General features: G+C 37.8%; 1 protein-coding gene across 1 annotated transcript; it reads right to left on the reverse strand.

The window, feature by feature from the left end:
• Positions 1-14,843: 14,843 nt before the first annotated feature.
• Positions 14,844-15,875, reverse strand: LOC132488107 (olfactory receptor 11H4). Its single transcript, XM_060096077.1, is given in 4 exon segments — positions 14,844-15,151; positions 15,154-15,237; positions 15,240-15,512; positions 15,515-15,875. Coding segments are annotated over 4 exon segments (1,026 nt in total).
• Positions 15,876-16,630: the final 755 nt, after the last annotated feature.

The raw sequence follows: 16,630 nt of genomic DNA on the forward strand, positions 1-16,630 counted from the left end.
CTGAGGTGTCCAAAATGGGCCTGGTGAATGATGGGAGTAGAAGAAAAACTTATCATTTGAGGAGTGTGAGCCTTGACATTTTGGTGCACAGACTCCTCTATAGCAAAAAGCCTTGTGGAAAACTTGCTGTGTCTGCTTCTGTTTGTCACTGCCCAAAGGGGAAAAAAACACTAGTTGTACAGTTTTTGACAATAATCATTATTGGGGTACATTTTTTAAAAGTATTTTTATTTTATTTATTTAAAACTTTTTTGTTTATTTATTTATTTGGCTGCTTTGGGTCTTGGTTGCTGGGTGCAGGCTTTCTCGAGTTGTGTTGAGCGGGGGCTACTCTTCGTTGTGGTGCATGGGCTTCTCATTGCGGTGGTTTCTCTTGTGGAGCATGGGTTCTAGGCGTGTGGGCTTCAGTAGTTGTGGCACGCAGGCTCAGTAGTTGTGGTTTGCAGGCTCTAGAGCGCAAGCTCAGTAGTTGTGATGCACGGGCTTAGTTGCTCCATGGCATGTGAAATCTTCCCAGAACAGGGCTCGAACCTGTGTCCTCTGCACTGGCAGGCGGGTTCTTAATCACTGTGCCACCAGAGAGACCCTAAAAGTATTTTTAAATAGGCTTATTTTTTAGGGCAGTTTTAGGTTCACAGCAAGATTGAGGGGAAAGTACGGAGAGTTCCCATATACATTTTGCCCCCCACACACACACACTCTTGTTTCCCCACCATCAACATCCTGCATCCGAAGGGTGCATTTGTTACAGTCAATGAACTCACACTGACAAATCATTATCACCCAAAGTCCACAGATTACATTAAGGTTCACTCTTGATGTTGTACATTCTATGGGTTTTGACAAATGTATGATGACTTGTACCCACCATTATAGTATCAGACAGAGTAGTTTCACTGCCTTAAAAATCCTGTGTGCTCCACCTATTGATTCTTTCCTTCTCTCCTAGCCCTTGACAACCACTGATCTTTTTACTGTTTCCATAGTTTTGCCTTTTCCATAAAGTCATATACTTGGAATCATAAGAGTATGTAGCCTTTTCAGGTTGGCTTCTTGGGTTATATTTTTAAATGACATTTAAAAATTATTTTTAGTATGGTTTTAAAGTTATGATATAGAATAGATATATCTCTGGCAAACACAAGCACATTTGTGTGACCTCTTTTTGAACAAATGGATAATGCTAAAGGAAATTGTCCTTGTACAAGCTCACGTTTGGAGAAGCAATGCAATAGTAGACTTGGCTTTGAGTGCCTTATTACCAACACTCTTTGACCACACCACAATTATGGTCCAGGTTGGAAAACACTTGTCTGAGGGTTGAATTGTGACTTTTATACCGAATGATAGGGTAGCTGTTATCCTACAGATAAATTTGCTTACAAGGCTATGTCTTGAGACAAGACCAAGAAAGACACAGAAATCTGTCTATACTTTCAACAGTGTTCATTGAGAACTGCATTCTAGATAAAGCAACCATATGTATATATTTGTTATCACTATGTAATATATAAGTGATTTGTAAATTATTATATATATCTCCCAAGAGATTGTGAACTATTCTGTGTCTTTCTAGAATGTGTCCCTAACTCTACCATGGTATCTACTTATAGTACACACAATAAATATTGAATGAGTAAACATTCTGATGTTGATTACAATTCTCTGAACACATTTTGTTGTTGTTGTTTATATTTAGAAGATCAGGTTCTCACATTTTTTAAAGAGGTTCAGGGATCATTTTCTTTTTTTTCTTTTTTTTTTTTTTGTGGTTCGCGGGCCTCTCACTGTTGTGGCCTCTCTCACATGTTTTTTCATGTATTTTACGTGTTTATATGGATAGAGAAGGTAAACAAAATGACTACATAGTCCTGCTTATCTTTGGTCAGGGCAGGGTGGCTGTAGAAGATGTTAACCAGAATTCCATCAGATGAATGTAGAAGTAGGTCCAGAATGCTGGGATTTGAGGGTATGACCCCACTAGATGTGAGAGTATGTGGTTTATCAGTGTGGTCAGGGAAAACTATGCATCCCAGGAGATTATGAATCTTAGTCAGGGTGTAAGCCTACCAGTCTTTTCGCCCTGTCCAGCTTTGCTTCTCTTTGTGCTTCTTCCCTGGCGCAGGCCATTTCCTCTGCCCTGCCAGCTGGTTGAACAGTTGTGAGGGAGGGCTATACCTTTTCTTTTATTTACTTGCTTATTGCTGTAGCCCAATTCATAATATGGCAAGCAAAGAGGAGGTCTCTTTTACTTCTTCACTGGTTTCTGCTAGACTCAGTTCCTGATTAAGTTCATAAATGTTGACTGAACACCTACTCTAATATTGGATATAGCAATATGAGTGTTTTAAGATGAATAGGGTCATACAGCTAATGAATGGTAAATCTGGGCTTAATCTGGGTCTACTGACACTAAGTTTATTGCTTTTGACACTATACCAGGCTGTTTTGTGGGGTTCTTTTGTCAAAGTAAGAAAGTGAAAGGAATTATGTGTTCTTATTTAAACCCAGGAAGAGATAATGCAGGAAGGACTAAAATTCTAATAGTTAAGGTTAGTGTGTAGAGTGCCTATTCTTTTTAGGTGATTAGATTTAATTTTTAAATTAGTTTTTCATATACTTAATGTTTATACTTGCCTGTTTTAAAGAAAAATGTATAATTGAGGATAAAACTGTGTTAATCCATTAATCCAAGTGAAGCACTTCTGTTGGATGTCTAGTTGCTCAAATACAAGGACATAACTAGTGTGATAGTTTATTTTAACATTAGTTATCCTCCAAGTCTCTAGGAAGAAATAAGCAGCCAAAGTCAAACCTTAAAATGAGGGCATATGTTATTATAAGAAATATGAGAAAAATATTATTAAACCGAGGAAGACATTGAGTTAGCGGTTATAGTAAGTACTGTTATCAAGCATAGAGATGATTGCCTGGGAACAGAGTGTTTAAAGAGCTGAGGAGAGAAAAGAATCAGCATAATATTGACAGGTTGTATTGATGTAGAACCAACTTTCTAGAGTTCATAAAGTTTCAAAGCTATAAATATATTCATCTTCTTGAACAATTCTGGGAAGAGGAACTAAATTAGAGTAACTAAATTTCCACAAGGTGTTATGGAGAATTATTGGCTGAACAGATTTGCTGTCCCTTAAGGCAATGCTTGGAAAATGATACATAAGAAAATGATGTTTGTCTGACAGTAGAATAAACATGAAGGAATTTGGAGGCATCTCTATAGATTTTGGTGAAAAATTCATTATTTTATTTATGTTCTAAGAAAAAATATGTAATATGATTAAAATTATAACAAAATATAGCAAATACTGAATTTCCATAACATTTCTAAATAATATATTTTCCAAGTTTTAAATGAAAACTTTGAGTTTGTTTCTGTGTATGGAACTTTAAAATATGGAACTTTACAATATTAGTGGGTTTTTTTGCGGTACACGGGCCTCTCACCGTTGTGGCCTCTCCTGTTGTGGAGCATAGGCTCCGGACGCGCAGCCTCAGTGGCCATGACTCACGGGCCCAGCCACTCCGTAGCATGTGGGATCTTCGCGGACCGGGGCACGAACCCGTGTCCCCTGCATTGGCAGGCGGACTCTCAACCACTGCACCACCAGGGAAGCCCGGTAAGTCATTTTAAAAAATAAACTTTTTATTTTGGAATACTTTTAGATTTACAGAAGTTTCAAAGATAATTACAAAGAATTCCAGTGTATCCGTCATCCAATTTCTCCCATGGTTAACATCTTACATAGTACATTTGTTAAAACTAAGAAACCATTATTGGTGTGTTACTAGTAACAGAACTCTGTTATTTGGACTCCACTAGCTTTCCATTAATGTCCTTTCTTTGTTACAAGATCCAGTCCAGGGTACCACATTACATTTAGTTGTCATCCCTCTCCAGTCCCCTCTGAGTCTGTGGCAGTTTCTAAGTTTTTCATGAACTTGACAGTCTTGAGGAGTACTGGGCATGGTTTCTTGTAGAATGGCCCTCAATCTAGGTTTAATGTTTTTCCTCATGGTTAGACTGTGATTATGGGTTTTAGGGAAAGATACCACAAAAGTAACATGCCCTTCTTGTCATATCATATCAGGGGACAAGGTATCCATATGATACCACTGGTGATGTTAACCTTCATCACTTGGTTGATGTTGTGTTTGCCAGGTTTCTCCACTGTAAAGTTACTTTTTTCCCCCTTTCCCTAATATTCTTTGGAAGCAAGTCACTAAGTCTAGGCCACCTTCAGAAAAAGGGGATTAAGCTCTACCTCCTGGTGGAGGGAATATCTATCTATATTATTTGGAATTCTTCTGTAAGGAAAATTTGTCTCTTTCCCCTAATTTATTTATTTTTTCAATCATTTATTTCAGTATGGACTCATGTATATTTATAGCATACTTATAATTGCATAGTTATAATCCAGTACTACATTATTTATTTTGTTGCTCAAATTGTTCCAGTTTTGGCCTTGTGAGGTTTTTCAGTTTAGCTCTTGTATCCCTTTAACATGTCTTTATCTTTTTGCTTTTTAAGTATTATTTTATTTCTGGTATTACAAGATGCTTCCAGCTCATCTTGCATTTTATCTGTCCCAGTTCTAGAATTAGTCATTTCTCCAATGAGTTCTGGTACCTTTTATTGAAGGATGACCAAACCAAGATCCAGGTGCTGGAGGTGCTACTGGGATGTTATTGCTGCCAGGCTCTTTCAGCAGACAGAGCTGCATAATGTATATGCATGTATAGTATGCCATATATACACACATATTTATAATGCTATATTTATTCACCTGCATATATATTAAGATAAGTACGAATTCATACTGATGTCTCTGATACTAACTAGTAATACAGAGTTTATTCTTGCCTTGTTTTCTTGCTCATCTGTAACTTTCCTCTGTGAAAGTATGATAGGCTGAACATGTTCCTTTACTTCTCATATATGATTAAGCTAAAGATATTTTGATGGGGAAGGTTATCCTGTATTAGCTGTAATTACATGGGCCAGTGTTATCATAAGGGTCTTTGTAAGAGGAAGGCAGGAGGGTCAAAGACATGTAAATAATATGATGACTAAAGGAGAAATAGATAGAGAGAGAGAGAGAGAGAGAGAGAGAGAGAGATGGAGGTTGGAAGATACTGTGCTACTAGACTTGAGGATGGAGGAAGAGGCCATTCTTCAAAGAAAGAAGGTGGCTTCTAAACTGCCAAAGTCAAGGAAATGTATTCTCCCCTAGAGCCTCCAGAAGGAAGCAGTCCTGCTAATACCTTGACTTTAGCCTAGTGAAGTCTTGGATTTCTGACCTCCAGAACTATAAAATAATACATTTATGTTGTTTTTTTTAAACAGTCTTTAAAAAAAATTTTTTTTTTAATTTTTTGGCTGCATTGGGTCTTCATTGCTGCGTGCGGGCTTTTCTCTAGTTGTGGCGAGCAGGGCTACTCTTCGTTGCAGTGCACAGGCTTCCCATTGCAGTTGCGGAGCACAGGCTCTAGGCACGTAAGCTTCAGTAACTGTGGCTCACGGGTTCTAGAGCACAGGCTCAGTAGTTGTGGTGCATGCACTTCGTTGCTCTGCGGCATCTTCCCAGACCAGGGATTGAACCTGTGTCACCTGCATTGGCAGGTGGATTCTTAACCACTGCGCCACCAGGGAAGTCCCCATGTATGTTGTTTTAAGCCACTAAGTTTGTGGTAATTTGTTACAGTAGCAATAGGAAACTAATACAGACAGTGAGAAACCTGTCTCCGCCCACCCACCATTCATGTACTTATTTCTTCAACCCAAGTTTAGATGTGAAGAAGTTTCAGAATTGTTAACCACATCCATGTAAAAAAAAAATTTACCAACTAGTGTACAGGGTTTGTATACAATTGCTTTTACCTTTAGCCTTATAATTTCCAGTCAGAAAATACCATTTTGCAAAGTTACTTAGGTAAGCTTCCCTTTTCTCTACTCTGTTTAGCACAGTCATATTCACATATTGTAACACAGTTTGATTCCTTAGTCACAGTTTACATTCAATCTTGGGATTCCCCTACATTCTGGCTGATTCTTTTTTAGTTTGCGTACATTAAATTTCACTTTTTTTCTGTGAATTTTGACAAATGTATAGAGTCATGTACCACCTAGCCCAGTAGAATACAAAACTGTCCCTATACCCTAAAAATTCCCCTGTCCATTACCTTTGTAGTCAACCACTTCCTTCCCCCTCATCCCCTGGCAATCACTAATATACATTTTCTCCCTATAGTGTTGCCTTTTCCAAAATATCATATGAATGGAACCATACAGTACATAGTCCTTTGGATCGTTCTTATCTCACTTTTTAAACTGCATTTAAGATCATCCATATTGCTGCATGATTCAATAGCTCATTCTGTTTTGTCACTGAATAATGTTCCATTGTATGGATGTACCACAGTTTATCCATTCCCTTGTTGAAGGACATCTTAGTTGCTTCCAGCTTTTACTGTCTATGAATAAAACTGCTATAAGCATTTATATACAGATCTTTGTATTGACATGAGTTTTCAGATCACTTGGGTAAATACTAAGTTGTACGATTGCTGGGTATGTGGTAAGTGTACAATTAGCTTTATGAGAAGCTGCCAAACTGTCTTCTGAAGTGGCTGGCTGAAAGTTTCTGTTATTCCACATTCTTTTCAGCAGCTGTTATTGTCAGTGTTTTGGATTTTAGTCATTCTAATAGGTGTGTAATGGTAACTCATGTTTTTAGTTTGCATTTCTTTTATGACATATGATGTTGAGCATCTTTTCATGGGTTTATTTACCATTCATATATTTTCTTCAGTGAAGTGTCTATTCAGATCTTTTGCCCATTTTTAACTGTGACGTTTGTTTTCTTAATATTGAATTTTGAGTTTCTAAAAAGTTAATAACATATATTTTCAAAGTGAGACTCATTCATATTTTTCCATTGTTATATCATCTCATAAATTCATGACATTTGCCCCCTAAGTCCCAGCTAGCTCAACAGCCTGGAACTCTTGTCTCTGCGGTTTCTGCCCAGTGAGACTTCGGCTCCCTGCTTGGGCTCCACCTCCCTGTACCATAGCCCATAAAATGTCCCCAGAATAAATGTGGGGCTTATCTTGTATGCTTCCCCCTTCTAAAGAATTTTATCCCTGCTTTGGTTGCTGTACAATGCCTGCAAGCAATTGTTTTTTATATTGTGCCCAAAGTTTATAGTTATTTATGGTGGGAAAATTAATCTGATAGTAGCTATTTCATCATAGCCAGGACGAGAATTCTTCAGCTTTAAGTTCCAGAAACTCACTTTCGTCAAACCATATAAGTAGTTAGTCTTTAGGGGAGCTAAAATAACTAATCAAATTTGCAAGTATGGAATACACTCCTTAATTTGGGTAACTGCTAAAGAATCTTTTCCTATCATTGCAGCTGCATCATCAGAATATACGTACTCAAAATTTAAACCCTAAACACATTTGTTGACAATGTAATCATTCATAGATATATCCCATTTAGAGCTAATTGTTTTGAATTTCAGGAATGAAGCTGAAAAAAAGAATTCCTCCTCTTATCATCATCATGTTCAAGTTTCACATATACAAAAATAATTGCCATTTTAGCAGTAGCTGTGTATACATCAAGTTGCATGGAAAATAATTTTGCTAACTTTGTTCATTCTGTGGTCTAGTTCTTTAATACGTTGAGCTGTGGAGTCATTGAAAAGTGGTAGCTGAGCTACCTTCTTTGCCATGGATTCATTCAAGATTTGCTAGCAAGCATCTTTGACACAGTCTTTCCCTAATGATTCAACAATTGTATATGTTCTTTGTTTTAGCAACTCAAAATGCTTTTTTATAAGAAGGACATTTATAAATGTTCAATGGAATATTGAACATTTACTTTTTTCTGCTTTTTAATTCAATAATATTTCTTTTAAAAAACTTTTGTTTTGAACTTATTTCTTTATGTTTTGTATATAAAATTCTTACGTTTGATAGTTTCATTAGCTAATATATCTCTGCAAATAAAACATTGTGGTTTTAGCACCTCGTGGTCAATTATAGCTATACATATAATTAAAAATATATGAGGGTTCATACTTCTGATTAAACTAGTATGAACTCAGTTCATTTCTTGGGAGCCATTTCCATTGTTATCATTTGGTTTACTACTATGGCTGCCATCAGAAAGGATATGTCTTTTCTTGGAAAGGAACTCTGTAAAGCTTGTTTTGCCATAGACAAATTAGGGTTAAAAAAATAAATAATATAAATTATATTTCCTAAATTTAACTTATAATATTGAACTATACATTAAAATTTAAAGTATTGTGAAAACAAGATACAAAAATAAATATGTGTATGTTTTCTCAATTTTTACACACTTTGGGTTATAGTTTATAAGCAAACCTTAAAATATCACCTGTTTTAATGTGGTTCTATTGTGCATGACTAGTATGTGCAGATAGTACTATCACACCCAAACAGCCTATATCCTGTTCAAGGAGATGAGTCTGTTGATCATGTGCTTGGATATTACAATAATGTTGAATTGCTATAAAAGTTTCTAAAGTTTCCTCTCAGTTTCTGTTCATTTCTTGTTGTTGACCATACCGTGAGAAGCACTGTCCTAGATCAGGTCACCATTATATCTTCTCTAGATTATTGCAGTACCCTTATAACCAGTGTGCTCTCTTCAATTTTGATTTTCCTGCCACCTCACATATACCCTTCGACCCTGGCTGGCTCATATGTTTATGGACACATAGCTAGTTGGTGGTAGAATGGGATTGGATTGGAATGCCAATGTTCTGATTGCCTGTTCACTGCCTGTCCCAACATACTACACTTCCTGAGTTGGTGAAAGATTAAATCATTTTAACATACCAGAGTCCAAAAGTGGGCAAACACACTTTAGAAAGGTTTTAATACTCGTTATCAAAAAGATTTTTCTGGTTAGTCTTCAGTTAACTAGAATATTCAATTAACCATTATCCTCCTTTACATGTAATGTTTGGGTGGGTTGAAGTTCTTTGGTTTATACTTAGGCATACAATGCAAGCACCAGAAGGCAGCAGAACACAAGTGGCTAGGTAAGACCATGGAAAAAGGAAAATTTGTAGGGCTAAGATTTTAGAGAGTTTAGAAAGCTAAAGTGGAGAAATGACAAAGAGAGGAATAAGTCAGTGAGACTTCTCATTGTGATAGGTTTTATCTTTTCCCACAATTTTCCATCCTCAGAAATTGTACATTCAGTATCTAATAACTATCTCCAAGACTCAACACAAAAATAACGGTGAAAAATACTAATGTTCCACAAATTCATCCTTCAAAAGCCTCAGCAGTAATTTGTTGTCACTCCTTTTCTTGGGAAGATTTGAGAGGAGGTGTGGAGACGGAGGTGTTGAGATTTGTTGAAATAGAGGAGGTACAGATTTGGATGTCATGGATGCCTGAAGTCATGAAAGATGTTATCTAGGGTTCTGCTCTCCTCTTCCTTTTAACCAGCCTTTCTCTCTGCTCCTCGGAGGCTACATATCTAAATTCCTCTGTCTGGTATTTAACACCCTTCATAACATGGCCCCACTGTGTTTGTTTTCCATCGCTTCCCAGCTCGAACCCTCAGCTCTAGTCAGGTAGTCACTTAACTACTCCACCCTCTGTCATCTCCACACCTTTAGGCTGCTCTTTAAACCCAGAGAGACTCACCTCATCTTCTGCTGTGCAGCTTTAGAAAAATAACACAGATTCTTAGGGTCTTATTTTGTAAAATGGGTATAACTTATATCTTGTAACAATGCCACAGGGATTAAATGAGACAATTTTTTGTAGGGACCACAGACAGTAAAAGACACCTAGGAGGTTCTCAGCACATGTTTGTTCTCTTCTCTTTCCTATCTTCAAGCCACCGATCAGCCACAGCTTCCTTCGTGAATGAATTTCTGTCTACAGCATACACTGATTTTTTCTCATTTTCATAAGCTCTTGTGGCACTTAATGTTAAATTCAAGGAAGGGAAATTAATACAATACTAATCTTACCTCTCACATTGGCGAACAAATGAGAAACCGTGATAAGATCCAGTGCTGGGGAAGCTATGGGAAAATGAGACCTCCCATACAAATGTTTTAGCAAGATATAATTTACATAGCATAAAATTCACCCTTCTAAAGTGTAGGTTTAGTATATTCACAAGGTTGTGCAACCATCACCACTATCTGATTCTAGAACATCTTCATCACCCTGCAAAGAAAGTGAATACCCATTAGCAGTCATTCCCCATTTTTTCCCCTGCCTAATCTTTAACAACTACTAATCTACTTTCTGTCTCTATAGATTTGCCTATTCTGGACATTTTATATAAATGAACTCCTATAATAAATATGTGGCCTCTGTGTCTGGCTTGTTTTACTCAGTATAATGTTTGCAAAGCTCATTCGTGTTGTAACAAGTGTCATACTTAACTCATTTTATGGGTGAATAATATTCCATGGTATGTATATACCAAAATTTGCTGTCCATTCATCAGTTGATGGAGATTTAGGTTGTTTTACTTCTTGGCTGTTATGAATAATGCTGCCATGAACATTCATATACATGTTTTGTGTGAATATTTTTTTAATTCTCTTGGGTTTACACCTATGAATAAACTTGCTGGGTCATATGGTCACTCTATGTTTAACTATTTGAGAAACTGCCAAATTGTTTTCTAAAGCAGCTGCACCATTTTACATTTTGGCCAGCAATGTGTGAGTGTTCAAATTTTTCCAAATCCTAGCCAGCACTTGGTGTTGTCTGTTTTTTTGATTCTAGCCATGCTACTGGGTATGAAGAGGTATCTCACTGTGGTTTTAATGTATCTTTCCCTAAAGACTAATGATGTTGAGTGTGTTTCATTTGCTCACTGACCATTTGTGTATCTTCTTCTGAAAAATGTCTATTCAAATATTTTGCACATTTAAAAATTGAGTTGTGTTTGTGTTTTTATTGTTGAGTTGTAAGTGTTCTTATATATTCTGGCTAATAGACTCTTATCAGATACATAATATGCAAATATTTTTTCCCATTCTGTGACCTTGGCTCTCTTGATAGTATCCTTTGCAACACAAAATTTTAAAGTTTTGATGAAGTCCAATTTATTTTTAATTTTATTGCTTATATTTTTGGTGTTATATCTAAAACATACATAATCCAAGGACACAAAGATTTAAATCTTTGTTTTCTTCTAAGAGGTTTGTAGTTTTAGATCTTACATTTAGGTCTTTGATCGATTTTGAGTTAATTTTTGTAGGTGGAATGAGGTAGGTGACCAACTTCATTCTTTTCCATGTGGATATCAAGCTGTCCCAGCACTATTTGTCGAAAAGTAATACACTCTTTGGGAGTACCTAGTTTAGCAGTATTTGTTGTAATTAAAAATATACAAATCTTGGGCTTCCCTGGTGGCGCAGTGGTTGAGAGTCTGTCTGCCGATGCAGGGGACACGGGTTCGTGCCCCGATCCTGGAAGATCCCACATACCGCGGAGCGGCTGGGCCCGCGAGCCATGGCCGCGGAGCCTGTGTGTCCGGAGCCTGTGCTCCGCAACGGGAGAGGCCACAGCAGTGAGAGGCCCGCGTACAGCAAAAAAAAAAAAAAAAATACAAATCTTATTTCCCAGAAATCCTTCCTCTAATTTATGGAATACTGATGTGGCTGTACAGAGAGTTATATTCAAGGACATTTATTGCAGCATTGTTTTTTTTTTGCGGTACGCGGGCCCCTCACTGTTGTGGCCTCTCCCGTTGCGGAGCACAGGCTCCGGACACGCAGGCTCAGCGGCCATGGCTCACGGGGCTAGCTGCTCCATGGCATGTGGGATCTTCCCAGACCGGGGCACGAACCCATATCCCCTGCATCGGCAGGCGGACTCTCAACCACTGAGCCACCAGGGAAGCCCTGCAGCATTGTTTTAATTGAAAAATATTGGCTACAATAAAGCATCTTAATTGAATAATGGGTAAATAAATTGTGATATGTTCATATAATGGAACACAATGTTCCTGTTAAACAGAATGATGTAAAATTATACGTATCGACTTTGAAAGATACCATGATATTTTACTGAGTTAGAAAATATTTATTCTTTTAGCTGATGTTTCTTGAGCTCTACTGTTTGCTAGTCACAATGTTATGTGCTTTATGAGTGTTGACTCATAACAACCCTATAAGATAGCTGTTATTATTATCCATTTTACAGATGAAGTAGCTGAAGTTTGTAGTATTCAAGCAACATGTTGAAGGTCACAAAGCAAGCAGATAAGCTAGGATATGGTAAGTCTGACTCCAGAGTTTGTACTTTACCTAAGGCATTAGTTCCATATACATATATATATGTGTATTATTTGGCAATGAAGGTTTGCATGAGCATAGTAAAAATCCAGCAGAATAACTAGCATATTATCCATGGTCAGATTTAAAAGATATGAAGGGGCTTCCCTGGTGGCACAGTGGTTGAGAGTCCGCCTGCTGATGCAGGGGACATGGGTTCGTGCCCTGGTCCGGGAAGATCCCACATGCCGCAGAGTGGCTGGGCCCGTGAGCCATGGCCGCTGAGCCTGCGCATCCGGAACCTGTGCTCCGCAAGGGGAGAGGCAGCAGTGAAAGGCCCGCGTACCACAAAAATAAAATAAAATAAAATTAAATTAAATTTAATTTAATTTAATTTAATTTAATTTAATTTAATTTAATTTAAATAAAAAGGTATGAAGGGGCTTCCCTGGTGGTGTAGTGGTTGAGAGTCTGCCTGCCAATGCAGGGGACACGGGTTTGTGCCCCGGTCCGGGAAGATCCCACATGCCGCAAAGCAGCTGGGCCCGTGAGCCATGGCCACTGAGCCTGCGCGTCCGGAGCCTGTGCTCCACAACGGGAGAGGCCACAACATGAGAGGCCCGCGTACCACACACACACACAAATATATATATATATATATATATATATATATATATATATATGAAGGAGAGCAGAAAAAACATGTGCTGAGAATCTTCTGTGTGTTTTTACTGTGTTATTGTCCTTACATATATTATCTCATTTAATCCTTATGACATTGTTAAAAATATGTTATATACCCATTTTTCAAAATAAGACCCTAAGAATCTAAGTGTTAAGTACCTTTCTCAAGTTGCACAGCAGAAGATGAGGTGAGGCTCTCTGGGTTTAAAGAGCAGCCTCAACAAGGGTGTGGAGATGACAGAGGTTGGAGTAGTTAAGTGACTGCCAGACTAGAGCTGAGGGTTCGTGTTGGGAAGCGATGGAAAACAAACACAGTGGGGCCATGTTGTGAAGCGTGCTGAATACCAGACAGAGGAATTTAGATATGTAGCCTCTGAGGAGCAGAGTGAAGGATTGGTGGAGATGAGAATGAAGATGGTAAATCCTTCATCTTTATACACTTCTTCATTGCTTGACTTTGTTACAACAACTACACATTATTTTATAAGTAAAAAATTGAGATAAAGGTATTTGATAAACATTTTGGGCAATTATTCTATGCTAGATACTGTACTAATGTTGATTTCCAATAACAGAGACCCTCACGAACACACCTGTAGTTGAACAAAGATGGGTTTATTGGCTTTTTGCAAAGTGAGAGAACATATGCCATGAGGAACATGGGGCATCTCAGTAGAAAGATGTTAGAAGGGATTTATTATATGATTTGGGTTTGTGTTAGTTGACTTTGGGGAGAGCTGAAGGGAGTAGAGATTTTCTCTGGATGCTGTCAGAAAGTGGAAGGAAATTCTGTGATTGTGTATCTTAAGTGTTATCTAGAAGGCACTTGGGCTAAAGCTTTACTTGGTAAGGAGAGAACATGTATTTAGATGAGATTGTTAGACCAGGTATAAGAAAGAAGTGTCTCTTAAAGATTATAGAAAGGTCTCATGGTTTTTAAAAGTCACTGCACCTTGATACAAACTACTATATATAAAATAGATAAACAATAAAGTCCTACTGTATAACACAGGGAACTATATTCAATATCATGTAATAAACCATATGGAAAAGGACATGAAAAAGAATATGTATATATATGTATTACTGAATCACTTTGCTGTACACCAGAAACTAACACAACATTGTAAATCAACTATACTTCAATTTTAAAAAAAGGATACTCTTTGCAAAAGGAAAAAAAAGTCACTGCACATTTAAAATATATTAAACATGTGCAGTCTTTGTATATCAATTATACTTAAATAAAAATGTTAAAAAAGTCACTGTACCTTTAACCATTTGGTAAAAGTCATTAGACTTGTCCTAAAACTTATAATAAATCTTTTAGGAGGGACTTCCCTGGTGGTGCAGTGGTTAAGAATCCACCTGCCAATGCAGGGGACATGGGTTCAAGCCCTGGTCTGGGAAGATCCCACATGCCGCGGACCAACTAAGCCTGTGCACCACAACTACTGAGCCTGTGCTATAGCGCCTGTGAGCCACAACTACTGAGCCTGCGTGCTGCAACTACTGAAGCCCAGGTACCTAGAGTCCGTGCTCCACAACAAGGAGAAGCCCGCACACTACAATGAAGAGTAGTCCCCACTCACTGCAACTAGAGAAAGCCCATGTGCAGCAATGAAGGCCCAAGGCAGCCAAATAAATAAATAAATAAACAAATTTATTAAAAAAAATCTTTCAGGAAATTCTAGTTTCCCTCATATAGCAATCCCATCTTATCATTTCAATAAGGACAGCCTTTAAAAAAATTTTAGTGCACGTCCAAATCCAATGAATTAAGGTTTGAGTAGTCATCATAAGTATTTAAGATGAGCACACTTCCAGGAAAAAAAACCATGGCCTCTAACTACTCAGAATGAGGACAAAAGACCATTGAAAGAACTTGCACATCTCCACCTTATTCTTCATTGGAACCTGGAAGTATGACACATCTTTGGCTTGTGAATTTTGACTAATTCTCATTCCAAACAGGACATTTCTCAGGGCAAGCTTCATGTCCTTATTACGAAGACTGTAGATCAGGGGATTAAGGAAAGGAATCATTATTGAATATACCAGTGTGAGAATTTTCTGCATCAAAGTTGAGATGCCAAATGTAGGACTCACATACATTACCATGACTGTCCCATAGAAAAAAGACACCACAGCTAATGAGAACCACAGATGGAAAAGTCCTTTCTCTGGCCAGCTGCAGAAGGGGCCTGAAAAACAGCTCTGAACAACAGGGTATAGATCAAAGAATGTACGTAATAGTGAAAAAGAGGACAAAGGAACTCTGAGTATAGAAAATAAATTCAGTAATGGGGGCTGGAGTACAGGACAGAGCCATCAGTGGGTCCATGTCACACAGGAAGTGATCAATGATATTGGGTCCACAGAAAGGGAGTTGGGAGATGAAAAAAATGGGGATTGGGTAGCCAAGGAATCCAATGAGCCAGCAGAGGGACACCAGCATTCCACAGAGCTTCCTAGTCATGATGGTGGGGTAGTGCAGTGGGTGGCAGATGGCAAATGATCAACAGTTACTGCCAGGAAGAGACATTCAGCTGTGCCCAGGGAAAAGAAGAAATGGAACTGGAGGAAGCAGCCAGAAAATGAGATGGCCTTGGTTTTGGAGAGAATGTTGACTAGCATGTTAGGAACAGTGGAGGAAACATACCAGATCTCCAGGAAGGCAAAGTTTCCCAACAGAAAGTACATGGGGGAGTGTAGTCGTGGGTCCCATCTCACTGCACAGGTAATGGCTCCATTCCCCAGCAAAGCCAAGGCATAAACCACCAAAAACAGTGAGAAGAGAAAAATCTGTGTTTTCCAGTGACCAGGAAATCCCAGGAGAACAAACTCAGTCACAATGCGTGTTGCTGACCTGTTCATGAGTCTTAAATCTATGAAGAAGAAAGACATGAGTGTAACCCAAGTTGCTTTGCTTCCTACATATCTTTAGGATTTTTTTGAAAGGGAACTTAAACCTTAGAGGAAAATATTGAATATGAGATATTTTGAAACCAGGTGGGATTAAATCTCACCTTATTTTGAATTGATTGTGGATCTAAATCTCAGTATTATTTTGCTAGAAACCAATGCAGCAAGATCCACATCAGTTTGTACAACCAGTGGTATAAATTTCTTTCTTTTTAATTTTGATCCTTAAGAAGACCCTTTCTGATTTTGGTCTGTTTTTCTAAAGTTGATTATGGGTCTTCATGCACAAACTCATCCACTTTCTCTTATTCAGCATAACTTGTTAAAATCAACAACAGATATTTTGAGGACAGCTGGTCTGAGGTTGAGCTAAGCCTTTGGCAACAGAACAGAATTAGTTGACTTACACGTGGAGATAAAAATTACTCCAGAATGCTAGCTTTTCAGAATGGCCTAATCAACTGAGTTAATTGTGACAGACATCACTACACTCAAGACTCAAGGCTGTTTCTAAGTTTTCCTTTAAAAGTTTCTTTTAAAATATCACTCTAACCAGTTGAGTGATGCCTAAAAAAATATAAAAGCCCCAGTATATCATAAATATTTGCTTTAAAGAATGTGAGAATATTGTTTTAAGAATATCCCTATTTATGTGTTTATTTTTATATTTTTTTACTCATACTATACAAAAATGAACTATCTTAATT

The sequence above is a fragment of the Mesoplodon densirostris genome, chromosome 4 (assembly GCF_025265405.1).
Source record: "Mesoplodon densirostris isolate mMesDen1 chromosome 4, mMesDen1 primary haplotype, whole genome shotgun sequence".
Lineage (NCBI taxonomy): Eukaryota > Metazoa > Chordata > Mammalia > Artiodactyla > Ziphiidae > Mesoplodon > Mesoplodon densirostris.